The following is an 18,017-nucleotide window of genomic DNA, read 5'->3' on the forward strand; positions in this document are numbered from 1 at the left end:
CCCAGATGACCTAACCAGCAAATTCTACCAAACATTCAAAGAAGAAATAATGCCAACTTTAGACAAATTTTCCCAGAGAACAGAAAAAGAGTATTTTCCAACACATTTTATGATACAAATTTTATAATACAAGTCTCCAATGAGGACACTATGATAAAGGAACATAACGGGCTAATCTCACTTAAGAACATAGATGCAAAAGTCCTAAAGAGAAGTTGAGTAAACTGATTCCTGCAATATATTCATCATGATCAAGAAGGGTTTATTTCAAGAATGAAAGGTTGACAGTTAAGCATATAAATTAATACATAACACACTAACAGACTAAAAGAGAACCTCGCTAGATGTAGAAAAGTGTTTGATAAAATTCACCATCCATTTAGCAAACTAAAAATTTTAGGGAAATTTTATCGAATATAGTGCATCTACCCCAAACCTTCAGGAAATATCATACATAATAATGAAAAGTTCAAGCTTTTCCTTTCTGATCAGGAAAAAGACAAAGATGCCTGTGATTTCTCTATTCAACATTGCCCTGGATGTCCTATCCAACATAAGACAGCAAAGAAAAAAAAGAGAGGGGAGGGGAAAGATTGGAAAGGAAGAAACAAAGCTGTCATTATTCCCAGATATCACTGCATATGTGAAAAATCCAAAAGATCTATAAAGAAGCTATTTTAATTAGTAAGAGGGTTTAGCAAGGTCTCTGAATTTAGAAGTGATATGTAAAAAATGACTTATATATACCAGCACCAAACAATTAGACAGTCAAAATTTAAGAAAGAGGCCATTTACAATAGTATTAAAAATTAAGTGGCACCTAAGGCTAAAGCTGACAAAATCTTGCAAGTCTTCTGTAAAGACAATAATATAAATTTACTTAGAGGCAATTAAAGTAGACCTAAATAAATGGAAAGACAATCTATTAATAGATTTAAAGGTTATTCAATATTGTATTGTCAGTTCTTCTTATATTGATCAATAGACTCAATGTTATTCTAATCAAAATCCCAAAAGTATTTTTGTAGAACATAACATTTTACATTTTATATTGAGGCACAAAGGGCCAAGAATAGTAAAGCGCTCCTAAGAGAGGGGCAAAACTAGAAGACTTGCTTTACCAGATTTCAAGCCCCCTCTATCACACTATGCAGAAAAATGAATTCCTGGTGCAACTGTGAAAGATATAACTACAAGACTTACAGAAAATAATATCCAAGAATATCTATACAACTGCAAAGTCAGGAAGAATTTCTCAATCAATAAATACCATGCACCAAGCAGAAAGGAAAAGACTGATCAATCGAACTACCCAAATATTAAAGACTTTTTGTATATCAAAATATGCCAAAAGGAGGAGCCAAGAAATGGAAAATATACACGTGGCATAAACAAGTGACAGAACTGGTGCCGAAGGTATTAAGAGCTCAGAGAAACCAAGAGAAAGAAGACTTGAATAGATACTTCACAAAAGAAATCCAAATGGACATTAAACATATGTAAGGTGATTAGTAATCAAGAAAATGCAAATTCAGACCTCAATAAGAGATTACTATCATCCACCAGGTGAACTACAATTGAAAAGTTGGACAATATCAAGTGTGGTGAGACTACAGAACGAGAACTCTCATCTTGCTGATGGGATATATATAAATGAAATGTGCACACACGCATCTCTGCACATTCATAAGTATGTTCATAGTGGCATTATTTGTAATACCCATACTGGAAAACATAATTATTAGAATAAATAACATATATTGTGTATCTTTACACAATAAAATTCTACATAGTATACTACAGCTACACAATATACATGATTCATTTATATAAACATTTTGAACATTTATATAAAGCTCAAAAATTGGCAAGACTAAATATTATCATTTAGAAATATATACATAAGCATTTATTGAAACTTATTTGGGGGCATTATATTTGATTAAATTTTGTAGATCTTCAATGTTTATTAAAAATGATGTGTATTCTCTTGTTTTAAAGGATTTTTCTATACCTATAAATGCAATATACAAATATATATGCATATATAAATGCAATAAGGATATTTATCTATGCACACAATGCATCAATGTTGTCTGCTCTATCTATCAATCTGAGAAAAATTTACATTAAAAAAATTCCCATTATAATTGTGGATGTCAGTTTTTCCTTTTAATTCTTTATTTTTGCTTTATATTTTTCCAGACTATGTAGTTAGTTGCATACATTTTCATGACTGTAATATTTTCCTACTGAATTTTTCTTTATGACTCCATAAGATGGCCCTATTCATGTCCTTGTTAATGCTATTCTATTTAAAGAATCCTTTTGATAATTCATGTCGCTACATAGTTTTTTGTTGGCATTACTTAGAATTTGCCTGGTATGCTTGTCTCTTTATTTTCCCCCATTTTAGTTGCTTAGTTTTAACTGTTTTTTAATATGTTCATTTTTAACTGTCTTGGTAATTATGGGCTGGCCAACTAATGAGGTAGCCATGTGCTCAGATTATGTAAGAGGTGGTTAAATTAGGTTATTATCCAGTAAGCTAGTCTGGACCATCAGCAAATTTCATTCTGAAGCTGTCTCCAGAAAATCATCTCTCCGGGCCCCGGAGCATCTTCATTTCAAACCAGGATTTTGTTGATGTAAGGCAAGCTACTTTGTTCCCCTATTCTTGTCAAAACAAAGTTTCAGTTTTTTATCTTAGAAAATTGGTCATTTTCAGGTTAAAAATTTTAAACAGATGCCATTATTTATGTTTATTTTTAAATGTGATTTCTGACTTGTGACCATTGGGGTTTTTTTTCTTCATTTTCTTATTAAAAGCCTCAAAGAAACATTTTCAAGCAAAATTTTCAGTTTGTGGGTTGGAAACTTTGTAAATGAGAGGGTTTACTGGAATTGGGGAAAATGATTCAACTGAAAGAAGAGGGAGGTTGGATTAGAGTTGTGACTGGACTGGGGGTGGGGCTGGCCAAATTAGAATTTTGATGAAACATATAAAGCCTGATAGTCACATGACATCACTTAGTGACTTCATTTAGTGATTCTTTCCTGAAAAGAAATCATCTTTCTGGGTCTTGGCGTATCTTCATGTCAAACCTGGATTTCAGACTAGCAGAATGTAAATTACTTTTTTCTCCTTTAAAATATAAAAGAGATTAAAGCAACAACTTTTTACATCAAAATGTGATTCTTTTTCCTCTTAAAAATCATTCATTCACTCACTCACTCATTCATCCATTTATCCATTCATTCATTTACTCATTTGGAAAAAAACTGTGTGTACCTCTTGGTGCCAGACAGTTTTAGGTGCTTGGCTGACATCATTGGTATAAACAAAGATTCTGCCCTTGTAGAATTTATATCCTACATGGAATAGGTAGATAAAGAAATAATACACATAACTAAATTATACAGGATCATGGAAGATGATACATGCTATGTAAAAAAGAAAAGCATAGCAGAATAAGGGAGATAAGGACTATAGATATTGGGGGACCAAAAGGGAGGATGGTTGCAATTTTAAACAGGGCTGTCACGGTTGGGTGACCTCATTTAAACATAGACCTGAATAAGACAAGTAAGAGTGCTCTTGGCCAAGGAAATAGCTAATGCAAGGGCCCTAAGGCAAGAGCTATGATCAAACAACACCAGGAAGGCATGAGCAAGAGAGGAAATAAATTAGGTAGGGGAGAGTCTTGTAGGTCATTGTGAGCATTTTTTATTTTTACTGTGAGAGAAACAGGGAGCCAATGCCTATTGTCTAACTAGATCCCCTTTTCTCCCAATCCCATCCAACTGTATTGATAATTTTTAAAAATTATTGCCGATCTGATACTATAATGCAGTAATTCATTATTGGTTTACTTTCATTTTCCTAATGGGGAGGTTGCATGTATTTTATATTTATTGTTTCTTTGGATTTTGGGATTGCTTTCTCTGAATGGCTGGTTTATATTCTGTGCCATTTTTTTTTTATTGGGTTGTTTGTATTTTCTTATGCGTAGTAGTAACCTTTTATATGTTAATAGGCATTACAAAATTTACCTGTTCATCTAGCATTTATCTTTTGACTTTGTTTTGAGCATCTTTGGCAATAAAATTAAAATTTTGTAAAGATAAATTTTTACAATTACTTCCTTTATAGCGCTTAGGTGTTCTGCCTTGCTCAAAGGATCTTTACAAACTCTAGGTTGTACAACTAGTCTCTTAAGTTTTCCTCTTAGATTTTAAGGTTTCTTTTTTCCTTTTGGATATTTAACTCAGCTAGCGGTGGAAGCTTTGAAGCTGGAACTCCTATATGGTGCTACAAGAATAGTCGATTTTGCAAACATAGTTATTATATAAAACATCCTTTTCACATTGAATTAAAATCCTACCTTTGTCATATTAAAATGAAGGAGCATTTTTTAAGGTTAAGATATATTACATCATATCCAAAACCTGTTAAGAGCGATCTAGAAGGGATGGATTCATAGATTATGAGATATAGGATATATAGCAGGATGCCAGTTACTAAGAAGGTTGGGGGGATTGGGACCCAGACCACAAGGGAGAGGACTTAGGTCACCTCATCTCTACCAACCCATAGAAAAGCTGAGGGTATGGCCACAGTCACAGGCAGCTTGCTAGATCTGCTGAAGGCACATGAGAAATCCTTATTTAAGAGCTTTTATTTTCCCAGAGAAGTCAGAAGATCATCCACTCCTTAGGAAGAGGATGAGAAGGGAAAAGAGGTGGGAAGAGGTGTGTAGATTTGAAGAAAGAGGGGAATGTGGGAAATCCTATCGTTGCAGATTTGTGCCAGCAAAGATAGCAGGTAAGGTGAATTTTAAGTTTTTAGCAAACTTTTAGTTTCTTTTGCTAATCTTTTCAAACCATTTAAGTCAAAAGCTTTTCGTTTCATTTATTAGTACTTTAAAATCACTTAAGGAAAAACTTTTTCGTTTGTTTTCTAGTTAATACTTTCAGACCATTTAAGTCAAAGCTTTTCATTTTGTAGGCTGATCATGTTGTATGTTGGTGTTAATAAAATTACAGGGGTGATTATTTAATCATGGTGATCCAAAGATTAGGTGGTGAGCTAAGAGATAAATGAATCAGGGTGACTGACTCAGGGCTGATAAGGGCAGTTGGAACATCAAAACCAGGGGTATTTTCTATAATTGTGTCCCCACCTTGCCATTGTTACTTCATTCCTCCACCTCAGAGTGTATCAGCCATTCATTCATTCAACAAATACTTACTCAGCACCTATTATGTGCCAGGCACTGTTCTATATGCAGAGGATACACCAGTGAACAAGAGAGACAAGGTTCCTGCTTTCCTGGAACTTACGTTCTAATACAGGAAGATAGACAATAATAATAAAAATAATATTAATAATATTAATAGCTAACATTAATTTAGCAACTACTGTTTGCTGAGACTATTTTAAACACTTTACAAGTATTCGTTCATTTAAGCCTTATCAAAACAATAAGAGGTGAAGACTAGAATTATCCCCATTTTATGCAATGGACACTTGAGGGCACAAAAAGGGAAAATAACTTTCCCTTTAGGGCAAGGTTCAACAGCCAGGAAAAGGCACACCTGGAATTTAGCACCAAGACAGGCTATAGATCCCTTTCTCTGAATGACTTCTGTGCTGTCTCTCAGGCAAGAAACAATAAACAGAATAAATTTGGTAGAGTTCAGTACTACAAAAAATAAAACAGGGCGACACGATGGTATTTGCACGGCAGGGTGTGGGGGAGAAAATGAAGATGTCAGGGAAAGCTTCACTGATGCAGTGACATTTGAGCTGAGTGAGGCTTGAAGGAGGTTAACACAGTTATCTTGAGGCACAGGAAACAGAGATAACCTGGTGCAAAGGAATCTTATCCTTGTTTGTGAAACAGAAATGCCCTGCTGGCTGTGGCTAGAGTTTAATATGTAAGAGAGTGTCTGATTAAAAGCGAAGTCAGGGAGCTAGGCAGGAACCAGACCCCATGGGGTCTCAGGTCACATTAAGGAATTTGACTTTTATTCTAAGTGCAGTGGGTTTTTATGCAGGAGAGTAACACTCCCCAATTCATAATTTTCAAAGATCACTCTCATTGCTGTATGCAAAATTAACTGTATGTAGGGCCAAAGTGGAAGCAGGAAGATCCATTAGGGAGCAATTACAATGCAGGTGAAAAATCCTGGTGGCTTGAACTAGGGTAGTGGCAGTGGAATGAAATTTAGGGTATTATTTTGAAAGTAAAATTGGCAAGTCTTGCAAATAAACTAAATGTGAAGAGTAAAGAAAAAGGAATTTAATTAGGAGCCTTGAGGTTTTGGTTTAATAACTCGTACATGGTAGTGTCCTTTACTGAGATGTACAAAACTAGGGGAGAAATACCTTCCATAAGAAAAATTAAGATCTTCCTTTTGAACTTTATAAGGGAAGGGGCTCTTTCTACTTTTCTAAAAAAAAAAAAAAATTTTTTTTATAAGTTTCAAATAAAGAGTTCTGAAAATAAAGCTTTTTAATGTTCAACTTTATGAGCTCTTTACATTTGAAACCAAGTTGGAGGAGCTGAATTTTCATTTGTTTAATAAATATTTATTGAGCATCTACTGTGGCCAAAGACCACGTGATGAGATTCCGAGAGGGACTGAAAAAACAAGATCCCTGCTCCCAGTGCCTTTTGGGAAAGGGAGGAAGGACGATAGGTGATTTTTCCCCCCGTTCGTTGCCTTATTAAAAGTTCACCTAACGCTTGAGTAGCCATCTTATAACTGCATCTCGTGCTTCTGGCAGTTGGGCCCACCGTTCTAAACGCTCATAATCGGGTTGATAAATGAATCTCTAAATAGTGACATCTCCCCTCCCACTAGAACTTAGGCTTTTTTAAAAAATAGAAGTTTTAACAAACAATACGAATACAACCTTTGCTTTGAAGACTAATATTTTTGCAGCAATGGTACCTTTATAAAGATCGTGGTTGCCCCCGTACATATTTGTTCTTTCTTCATATCCAATTAAATGAAAACACTAGTTTTTCCGTAGCCCAGCTCTCTAGGCTTGTTGGGTCTAGCTCAGGAGAGAGGAAGCAGGCGCCGCTGGATTTAAACAGTTTGGTGTAATCCTTCTCTACGCTCTCTCTCGCTAGCCGGGGACGTGGTGTCGGCTACCCGGGGCTTTCCGTCCACGCAGCACCGGAATGAAGGAGTCTGGGAGGGGGTCGGGGAAGGGAAAGACGGAGGAGACATTAAGTAATTGGTTCTTGAAGGTATAAAATGATGTTTAGGGTCTACTCTAAAGCACTGATTTCAAATGCCCGCCCCCTGGGCCGTTTCGGCCCCGCCCCTTGTTGTCGTCACGCCGACTTCCACCTTGCCTGCTGCGGATTGGTCTCTGCCTCGGCCTCTGAAGTGCGGCGAAAGAGCTAGGGTTTTGCTTCCGGGTCTTGGGCCCTGGCCCTGGGCGCAGAGGTTTCTGGGAGGTAAGAGTCGTAATGGTGTCTGTATGATTTCCGGAGGCTGTCGCCTTAGACGTCGGCCGACGTGAGCGGCAGGAGGGTAGCAGATTGTCTCTCTTGTCCGAGTGGGGCGGGGAAGGGCGGCTGGGGTCGGAGTCGACGATAGAGAACCGGACGCGGGCGGTGGAGGCCCCGGAGCGGCGGGCGGTGGTAGAGCCCAGCGAGTCCCCGGCCGGCCGCGAAGCGCGGAGCGTGGAGGCAGCTTTGCAGGCGGCGTTAAACAGGGTTCACACCCCTCCATCCCCCAAACCCCCTGCGAGTCGGGCCTTTGGGTGAAGAGTCAGCGAGTTTCTGGTAACAGCCCGAAGGCGAGCCCCAGGGAGGCGGGAGTGATAAAAATCCGGGAGTATGTGGGAGGCGGCGGCGGCGCCCCCAGCGACAGGAAACCCAGTTCTCCCCCTGCATGGACCCTTTTTCCCTTTTTGAAAAATCTGGAGAAGTATACCAGTTCCCCCAGCTTACCCGCGCTCTTGCTTTTCGGACGCTTAACGGGACTTCAGTCGCCACATCTGCTAGGCACTACTCTTGGCAGCCCCAAACCAAAAGTAACATAAGGAATGGGTCCCTGAGTTTTGCTTATCAGAATCCTTTGGGGGTGAGTTTCCTGTCTTGAGCACGGTAACCTACAAAAGATCTGATTTACATTATAATGATTGCTATAAAAGAAAATTGGACCAACAGAAGGCTGTTGGAGAATTTTGCACATGTAGCTGTCATTAAAGTTTAGCACACTTTTCTCCAGGACACTCAGTATTTGTCAGTGATTTTAAAACAACTTTTGTTTTTGTAGTTACTAGCCTATTTTCTGTTGTATGAAATTTAGATAAAATGCAAACCTTAGGGCGTCTGGTGGAGTAGGGTTAAATTAAGAATTTTTAAAACTCAGTCATGGCAGTACTAAATTTTACAGGGCCTTGACATTTCAGTTCTCATAATAATCCTGTGAGGGACATTGCCCATTCCACAGAAACTTAAGCTGGATGACTTGTCCGGGGCCACAGAGACAGAAGGAGAACAGGAACACAAACTCAGATCTTCATGAGAGAATTTTTTGCACGAAATAAGAGCTGCCTAAGAAGCTATATTCCTTATGTACCTTGGGCTTCATTATTTGTTTTCTTTAGAACTTTTGTTTGAGGTTATTTAAGTAATTTTGGAGAATGAGTTTTGGAAATTATTTCACAAGGATCAATATTTATTAATACTTTATGAAATGAGGGTTTGTCATATTGGAAATAACTTGATACAGTTTTTCTCTAAAGCATAAAAGATGACAACAGCAGCTAGGCCAACTTTTGAACCTGCGAGAGGTGGGAGAGGAAAAGGAGAAGGTGATTTGAGCCAACTCTCAAAGCAATATTCAAGTAGAGACCTACCTTCTCATACAAAGATAAAATATAGGTAATGAAGACTTTTTACTTTCTTGTTCAGAAGACTAAGAAATCTGTTAAATGGCATGCTCGTGAGATTGTAGCATGTTTGGGGCCGCCCAAACAGTGATATATCGTTGAAGTTTCTGTTTTCATAGGAGTAGAATGCAGTAGAGTGTTTGACATTAAAATTGTGTTCTTTATAAAACTCTTTCATATATTACTTATGCAGAAATTCCTGTTAACTGAGAATTTCCATATGTATATGGCACAATAATAATGACTCAGAAGGCCCGTGCACCATCAGCACTAATCAATATGAGATTAAAAGTGTCGTAGTAAAGAGCCCTGAGTTGACGAACTAACAAAAAGTAAAGACATTTTAATTAATCTGCAGCCTTATGGGAAAATGTGTGACTCAGTTTGGGCTCTCTGAAATATTGGAAACATTACAAGAATGCCTGTTAATAACCTTCAGATTAGGGGAATGATCTTGTTTAGTTCCATGAACCTTGAGGGACTAAAGGACAGAGTTGCTTTTTGTGAATTGTCTTACAGCCATGTATTTTCTTAGTAACATTTTTGCCTATTTTTTTCTACTTTAGACAAACTACTCAGGATGCTCCTGAAGAGGTTCGCAACCGTGACTTCAGGAGAGAGCTGGAAGAGAGAGAGCGAGCTGCTGCAAGAGAAAAAAATAGAGATCGTCCAACACGAGGTACCAACACTGCCCCTAGACATTTGTCTCATGAAATCATGTTGACAACAGTTTTTTCGTGTGCTAATTGGAACTGATTAATATTTTTGTTTGTTTGCTTTAAAATGGTGTAAACAATTTATTGTTTGCTTTAAGATATTGGTAACACTTTCTTAAGTGATTAGATTAGAGGTGATAACAAGGTTGAATCCAGTTCCATCTCTCTGCTGCTGTAGTAGAAGGAACAGGATGATCTTGGCATATCTGGCAGCTCTTGTTTCAGTTTACATAAAGGTGTTTTTTTGGTTTTGTTTTTTAAGATTTATTTATTTATTTTAGTGAGAGCACGAGCGCACATGTGCCCATGAGCAGGGTGGGAGGGCCAGAGAGCAGAGGGAGAATCTCAAGCAGACTCCACACCAAGCCCAGAGCCTGATGCTGCTTTGTGGGCCTTGATCCCAGGACCCTGAGATCATGACCTGAGCCGAAATCAACAGTGGACGCTCAACCAACTGAGCCACCCAGGCACCCCTAAAGGTTTTGACTGTTCACAGCAACCAGACTTTTTGAGGCCGTTCATTTTCTGTCTATGAGGGTCTCCAGTTTTTGTCACTGGCTTTTGGAAGGCATCGAGGGGCATAAGTTATAATATCTTTTTTATATTTTCAGTATATATGAACTCTTCCCTAAATTTCCTCAGAGAGGCTATGGTTCCCATATTAAAATCAATGCTTTCATTAATTCATTGAACAAATGTTGACCAAGGGCAAATGCCAGGCACTGTGGTTCCTGTCTGTGCTATCTTGATGGTTATAATCTAAGCTTTTTGTCCCCACGGGTCCCTAAAATGTTACAAGAAACACAGTGTTTCTTTTAGTAAGCTAAATTATGTTTGTTTTCCCCAGAGCATACAACTTCCTCATCAGTGTCAAAGAAGCCTCGGTTAGACCAGATTCCTGCTGCCAACCTTGATGCAGATGATCCTCTAACAGATGTATGTTTTATTTCCTTTGTTGATCTCCACATAGTAATTCATTTATTATGTTTTCTGAAATGCTTGTTTTATTTTTTGGCTTTAAGAAGTGGCCTATATTTTTACTTACTGTTATTCAAATGTAGTCCTGACTTCAATGCTAAGCTTTATGGTTGATTTTTAAAGAAAAAGTATTATTATTATTTTGTTTAAAGATTTTATTTATTTATTTGAGAGAGAGACACAGCGAGAGAGGGAACACAAGCGGTGGGAGTGGGAGAGGGAGAAGCAGGCTTCCTGCTGAGCAGGGAGCCCGATGAGGGGCTCAGTCCCAGGACCCTGGGATCATGACCTGAGCCGAAGGCAGACGCCCAACGACTGAGCCACCCAGGCGCCCAAAGCAAAAGTATTATTAATCACAAGAGTAATTAAACTTTAAGAGCAAGTTTGATCTCTGGAGAACCAAATAAGAAAGTGATCTATTAAAATATGAGCTTCCAAAAAAAATAATTCTCCATACTAAACCCTGGAGGTTGACCATGTTCTGTACCTCCAGGGGGCATTCTTCATTCTAGGGTCTTTATCAGTAATAGCACCCCCAAGAGCTGAATTCAGAGGCCTTTCCACATTAGATACCAAACATGCCCCCTCTAGGTGTGCAACTCAACTTATTGGTTCCTTCTGCTAGGAAGGGGGCAGTGTTTTAAGTGGAAGTTCTTTTATGATTAGTGCTTCAGTTAACATTAAAATTCAGTGGGGCCCTACGGTCTATAATTAACTTGCAATTTTGTACATTCAGTGGGAAAACGTGACTGGCCTTTCATCAGTTGCATCTAACTAAGTTTATATATCAGCAATTAATTCCAGAGTTGACAGATTGAATTAAATAATTAGCTCAGTAATTAAAGGGAGCCCAATTTTAAATGGTATTTAATATTGTTTGAAATTTTTCTGAGAATGTAGCACCCTTTTTTTGTACTTTTGATTATCCTTACTTCCTTGATTAAAAGTTGTCTTGAGCTAGTGAAATTATTTGACTCTTAGGGTGATACACTGTATATGTATGTACTGTGTGTATCAGTGAAAAGTGTTCCTTGTCTCATTGTAGAAATATTTTCATATGAAATCCCCTTTTGACTATGTAAATTTGAAGAATACTTTGTTACACTTTTTGCTGTTACAATCTCTCAAGCATCTCAGGGACATTTTAGTAAGAATTCTGTAAGCTTGTTTGTGGGGTTTCATTTTACGTTTTAGTTGATGGTTGACTTTAATCGTATTTAGGTGCATTTATGTTTCCCAGTGGGAAAATTAATCCTGCCCCAAAGATATGGTAAGTGTAATTTTCATGGGAAAAATAATGAATAACATGCATTTTCTCCTGGGCTATCATCATTCTTTTTTAGGAGGAAGATGAAGATGAAGATTTTGAAGAGGAGAGTGATGATGATGATACTGCAGCTCTTCTTGCAGAACTAGAAAAAATTAAAAAAGAAAGAGCTGAAGAGCAGGCCAGGAAGGTAAAATCAAAATATTAAATATTTGCATCTTATCGCCTATTCTAAACTAGGAATATTTTTTAATTTAAGTAATACATCTTATATTAGAAATCGTCCTTGCCATATCTAGATATTACAGCACCTATAGATCTACAAGTCTGATTATTTTTGCGACATCCTGATTTTCCTGGTTATGTTAGAAATTCTTTCCAAATAGTTCAGGCATGCTTCATAGTGCTTATCAATTTGTTTTTCATTCACTTGTTCATGTGTTCAACAGACATTTAATCATTGTTCATTAAGTGTCAGAAGAATTAAAGATGAGTATGATATAATCATGGTCTGCGAAGAACCCAAGGATATAATGAGACCATCTTTATGTCTTTGTCTCCTGCTTCCAACCTTCTTTCCAGGCATTTGTTGCAGTCTGTCAATAGATTTTATATAGCCTAGGGTAATTTACCTAGCCAGTCTCTTCGTTTATACAATGGAAGAAAAGAATGTCTATCTCAAAAAGAGTTACAGGGATTACATAGGATCCATAGTACATACCTTTAAACTTTGGATGAACAAGAGCAGGTCAGAACAGTAGAGATTCATAAACCAGTGCTAAAGGAGTTTGGACTCTATCTTGAAGGCCATGAAGAGCTAGTTGATTTCAGGAGGAGTATGATAAGATTGGATATGCATTTTATTTTGGGGTTTTTTTTTCATTATGAAATATTTCAGTAATACAGAAAAATATGAATAATAAATTTAATAGTCATCTACTTGGATATGCATTTTAGAAAGATTACTCTGGCAGAAGTATGGAGGTTGGATTGGGAAAACTGTTTGAGAAGGCTGTTCCAATAATCCTCAGATGCAATTAAGGTAATTCTGCATAATAGGAATTAGAATTGAGAGAAGTAAATAGATGCTGATGGAGCTGTCAAGGAGGTAAAACTGATCAGATAAAGTGACTGATTAGATGTGGCAGCAAAGATGACCCCCAATTCCCAGGTAGATGTTGCTGACATTCCTTAAGGCCGGGGGGGAGATGGCAGAAGGGTGCACATGTTTAGATGGAGAGAAAAGAGATGATGAGCTCTGTTTGGAACATGTTGAATTTAACACATTATGAGATATTCAGATGGAGATGTCTGTGTCCACTTTCAAACAGAAGAGCTCGGCTTTTTTTATGAGCTTCTGTGTTTTCATTTGAACCAAGAATTGTTCTATTTAAAGAGTGGAAAAAGACTGACATGGGTTCATGTGAGGAGTCTTGGGAAGTAGAGGATTGCTGGAACTCAAATTGGAAGAAGAATATTTTAAATATAATTCCCATCGAAGTTTGGCATAGGATAGCGTAATTCCCATAATAGCTTCTACTTGTTCTAATTGTTCCTATCTAATTAAAAATCAATTATAAGAACTGTCCTAATTTCACTTGCACACCACTAGAGGGCAGTTGTTCTATTCCTGATTCTTTTGGCTTGCCTAATAGCTGTGGATTCATAAGGGACAAGCAGTTCAGGTGCATTTGGTTGACCCTTAGGAGGATAAGCATTTTAGACAAAAGGTCGTGGAATTTTGTAAGATTACTCTCTTTGTACAAAAATGTATTGGTGTTTCTAGGGGTTGAAGGATAGTTTTACTTTTGTTCTTATTGCCCATCTGGTTTTCTAGTGGCTCATTTTGAGGTGTCCCAAAATATTTTCGACCAGTCAGCCTATGTCAGGGGCTAGGAAGCTTTCTGTAAAGGGCCAGATGGTAAATGTCTCGGGATATTTCAGGTTTACAGACCATGCTGTCTCTTGTGCGGCTTGTCAGCTATGCTCGCTGTAGCACAGAAGCAGCTGTAGACAATACAGAAATGAATGAGTGTGACTATCCGTTCCATTAAGATTTTATTAACAAAAACGGGGTGGTTTGGGTTTGATCTGCAGGCTGTCTGATTATTAGTCTATGTTTGTGAACCATAATGTGCCTGGTACTTTTTTTTTTTATTAAAGAATTTATTTGTTTAATTGACAGAGACAGCGAGAGAGTTAACACAAGCAGGGGGAGTGGGAGAGGGAGAAGCAAGCTTCCCGCCGAGCAGGGAGCCCGATGCGGGGCTCAATCCCAGGACCCTGGGATCATGACCTAAGCTGAAGGCAGTCACTTAACCAACTGCGCCACCCAGGCGCCCCATTGCCTGGTACTTGAATATGGAAAGAGTTGGCACCTTTTTTTTCCAGTGCTGTGCGTGGCAGGCAGCCAGGACTCTAAAGGAAATAATATTGCAAATATAAAATGGCCAGAACTTTATTATATCACACACGTTATTATTATAAGTTGGATACATTGTATATTTGAGCTTTTATTTTTCTAGCATCTCAGAGAAATGTCTTTTCACTTTCAACATCAATATAAATTGTTAAAAATACAGTTTTTAGAAAGCTATCTATTCTTAATCTGTAATGGATGTTCCTGATTTTGTTTGCTTAAGGTCTGAGCAGTGACCTGAAGGAATTTCCCTGTTTATTTCCCTGAGCATTGCATCTTCTCACTTCCCAGTTATTTGGCCTCTTAAAAATGAAATCTGTTGTTCACCTTTGGATATTAAAATGAAATATCATTAACTCTGTGGAAAGTTAGGTTATTTTTCTAAGTGATCTAAAACGATTAGGTTCATTTTATTTATTTATTTATTTATTTATTTTATTTTTTTTAAAGATTTTATTTATCTATTTGAGAGAGAGAATGAGAGAGAGCACGAGAGGGAGGGGGATCAGAGGGAGAAGCAGACCCCCCGCCGAGCAGGGAGCCTGATGCGGGACTCAATCCCGGGACTCCAGGACCACGACCTGAACCGAAGGCAGTCACCCAACCAACTGAGCCACCCAGGCGCCCTTATTTATTTGAGAGAGAAAGAGAGAGAGTATGAGTGGGGTCAAGGGAATGACAGAGGGAGAGGGGGAGAATCCCAAGCAAACTCCGTGCTGAGGGGGGAGCCTGATGTGGGGCTTGATCTCAATCCTGAGATCGTGACCTGAGCCAAAATCAAGAGTTGGCTGCTTAACTGACTGAGCCACCCCGGTGCCCCTATTAGGTTCATTTAAAATTGAAAGTCTCTTTTTCCTTGATTCAGTAAGTCATCAGTTTTTGTCCTTCCTAAAATACAATAAAGTGGGGTTTATTTTTTGTTTTTGTTTTAAGATAGCATGAACAGGTAGATCTAGCAGTTAATGGCTAAGAATTCTAGGCATTTTATATTTCTAATTCTAAGAATGAAACGTGAGGGTGATTTGAGTTTAAAGAGGTTAATGCTAATTAAAAGTGAAGAAAGACAAGCTTGTAGACGAGCAGTATAAAAATGGAAAGTTAGTAACAATAAAGCATAACAAAATGAATAAAGCCGGGGTAGATTACTAGAAATACATGTTAGCTGAATATAATATGTTACATGATAGTTTATCTTAGGACCTACTTCTTGGCTAATAATAACTTGTCACTAATCCTAGAGGTACAAATTTACATTGTTAATAATTCAAAATAAAATTATTTTTAATCATAGTTCTGTATAGCCCATTTTTAAAAATCAAGGTAATAGCTTTGCTAAATGTGTCTCTTTGATGTTTAATGTATTCTCAAATTACTAGAATATATTTATTGATGTACTCTTAAAATAGCAATTAATTTTATATGTACTTCAAGAAAGAAAATAGATTTAAATATGCATTCATAGAATTTCTGAGTCAGACTAATGAATGTATGATGACAAGCATGAAGTATTTATAATAAAAAGGCCAAATTATTTTGTTAAGTGAGACTTTTCTGGTATATGTTATATCTTAAAAAAAATAAACACCTACCTTGATGCTCATTCCTTCTCCCTCATAAAATCCTCACAGTCTTTTAAAATAGGAGTTATGTAAGAAGATTGGCCCCAGAATTAATGTAAGTAAATGAGTCCTCCTCTGTCATTGACAGGAACAAGAACAGAAAGCTGAAGAAGAAAGAATACGTATGGAAAACATTTTGAGTGGAAACCCTCTCCTTAATCTCACTGGCCCATCCCAGCCTCAGGCCAACTTCAAAGTTAAAAGAAGGTACTTTACACTAACGAGTTGGATATATATTGCAGATTGTGCGTTTTATAGCAAAATATATTATGTAAAAGCCCCCTTTTCACTGATACCCTTCTCCATCAGATATGGGATTAACGGAAGAAGGAGAATGAAAGAAAACGTACTTACTTTTAGTAGATATTTATGATAACCAGCTGTGTGCCAGATACTATTCTAAGCACTAGGGATGGAGCAGTGCATTGAGCCATTGGCTCTCCAAAGCTTAACATTTTAGATGTATGTGTGAAGAGTCCCCAAGATCACCCTTCACATTCAGAGACTCACTAAAAGGACACCGAGGACTCCACATAGAGTTGCACTTGTGACTAACGTAGTAAAGATACACAGCCAGATAGATCATAGAGGAGAAAGCTACACTTCCTTATGCTCTGTCCCTCCTGTGAGGGGTCACCCAGCACATTCTTTCCCCCAGACTGAAATGTAGATCTGGACCAGTCTATGAACCTTAATGGTTATACCCCAATAGTTTCTTCTCCTTTGTTGCCATAAAATGCAAATACTAGAGTGGATGATTGCTAAGTGGTAACTGATGAGAGAGTATAAAATCCTTAAAAGCATGTAATCTAAACTACAGTAAACTGGTCGGTTATTATCATCTAGAAGTATCTATGCGAATCGGGGTGCTGCCTCTTTTAGACCTGAAAACATTAAATATGTAATTAAGCCTATGAATTCCTACTTTCTAACTCAAAGTTCCTCATACAGGAGAAGTAATAAGAATGTTTGTATGTTCTAAATAGGAATTGCCCTTCCTGCTGTAATAAAGCAAGATTACAACCTATTAAGAATTACTTTATTCTTTTGGGTGTAATTGCGTCAGATGCTATACATATTGAGCATCTTTCTGGGTAATGACTAAGCTTTGCAGTTCACTTGTTCTTGTCTCCTGATACAGACATATAAGAGCGTTCTGGTTTCTTTTTTCCCTTTAGGTGGGATGATGATGTTGTTTTCAAGAACTGTGCAAAAGGTGTAGATGATCAGAAGAAAGACAAAAGATTTGTAAATGATACGCTGCGATCTGAATTTCACAAAAAGTTCATGGAGAAATATATTAAATAGTACAGTTTTATGTGCTTAAAGACTGTAAAATGTAAACGATCATTCTCACTTTGTTTTTTCTGTTTTTCTCTTTCCCCATCTAAATTGTGTATAGGCTTCCCTAATTTTAAGTTCTGAAATAAGCTCTCCTTTATTGATACCTTATTTGATGAGGACTTGGGAATTGGTTTAACTAGTTTCCACCCTCTGAATATTTCCAGAAATATGTTTTCCTTTTAATATGGGAAAGGGAATCTTCTTGTAATAAATATTTTCAAAAATCGAAATAACTAAATCTGTGTCCCCCAATTTTTTGTTGAAATGTATGCAGCTTATAAAACATTGCATATTTTCTTTTGTGAATTGTATTTCTTTGTACATTAACTTCTCATTTCTTTGACATTAATTTAAGGTCAGTTAATGTGTGAGATAGTCACTGTGTGTTTTTAAGAGTGTGATGGAGGATGAAAGGCATTCAATTTTGGCCCACATGTTGGTATGGAAGAGTGTCATCAACCTTTCTGCTCCCTGAGTGTGTGTCTGAGGACGCATGGGGTATCCTTCACTTCTGCAAGCGCTCCTTTCTTTTTCTCTTGGCCCAAAACTGCTCCTTAAGCATGCCTAGGAAGCATGTGACACTTACCTGTGTTCTGGATACTCAACTGCCATGTCTCTTTTGAATGAGATAGAGTTTGCACACTGACATAACGTTAGATGCAGAGCCTAGGAAAGTTCAGCATCAAATAATACGTGAAATAAAACCTTTGGAAATAGGATTTTGTTTGTTTGTTTGTTATCTTGGATGATA

At 37.5% G+C, this 18,017-nt stretch overlaps 2 protein-coding genes across 5 annotated transcripts in view; one reads left to right on the top strand and one right to left on the bottom strand.

The window, feature by feature from the left end:
- The window catches only part of KDM4D (lysine demethylase 4D), a 33,927-nt gene extending 26,552 nt beyond the window's left edge, over positions 1 to 7,375 (bottom strand). Inside the window, exons 1-2 of the mRNA XM_035009454.1 lie at positions 6,961 to 7,375; positions 5,253 to 5,346 (exon numbers count right to left, since the gene is read on the bottom strand). The gene's annotated coding sequence lies outside the window, so the exon portion shown is untranslated. The remainder of the gene's footprint in view (positions 1 to 5,252; positions 5,347 to 6,960) is intronic.
- Positions 7,376 to 7,411: 36 nt separating this feature from the next.
- Positions 7,412 to 17,975, top strand: CWC15 (CWC15 spliceosome associated protein homolog). Of its 4 annotated transcripts, none has more exons than XM_035009355.1 (7): positions 7,412 to 7,478; positions 8,777 to 8,915; positions 9,490 to 9,602; positions 10,487 to 10,575; positions 11,961 to 12,074; positions 16,011 to 16,129; positions 17,101 to 17,975. In XM_035009355.1, the coding sequence occupies exons 2-7, from the start codon at positions 8,785 to 8,787 to the stop codon at positions 17,228 to 17,230; spliced, it is 696 nt and encodes a 231-aa protein (XP_034865246.1). In that variant the 5' UTR covers positions 7,412 to 7,478; positions 8,777 to 8,784; the 3' UTR covers positions 17,231 to 17,975. The 4 variants fall into 4 exon arrangements, with proteins under 4 accessions (XP_034865246.1, XP_034865245.1, XP_034865243.1 ...); XM_035009354.1 differs by having other exon boundaries at positions 7,472 to 7,554; XM_035009352.1 differs by lacking the exon at positions 7,412 to 7,478 and adding an exon at positions 7,485 to 7,808.
- Positions 17,976 to 18,017: the final 42 nt, after the last annotated feature.

Source organism: Mirounga leonina, unplaced genomic scaffold (assembly GCF_011800145.1).
Source record: "Mirounga leonina isolate KUSES-001 unplaced genomic scaffold, KU_Mleo_1.0 Mir_153, whole genome shotgun sequence".
NCBI lineage: Eukaryota > Metazoa > Chordata > Mammalia > Carnivora > Phocidae > Mirounga > Mirounga leonina.

Bases quoted from the DNA above. Each gene is read 5' to 3' on its own strand.
- CWC15 (XM_035009355.1), top strand. From the start codon at position 8,785: ATGACAACAGCAGCTAGGCCAACTTTTGAACCTGCGAGAGGTGGGAGA. The intron at 8,916-9,489 runs GTAATGAAGACT...TTTCTACTTTAG, and splicing joins CATACAAAGATAAAATATAG to ACAAACTACTCAGGATGCTC. The intron at 9,603-10,486 runs GTACCAACACTG...TGTTTTCCCCAG, and splicing joins TAGAGATCGTCCAACACGAG to AGCATACAACTTCCTCATCA.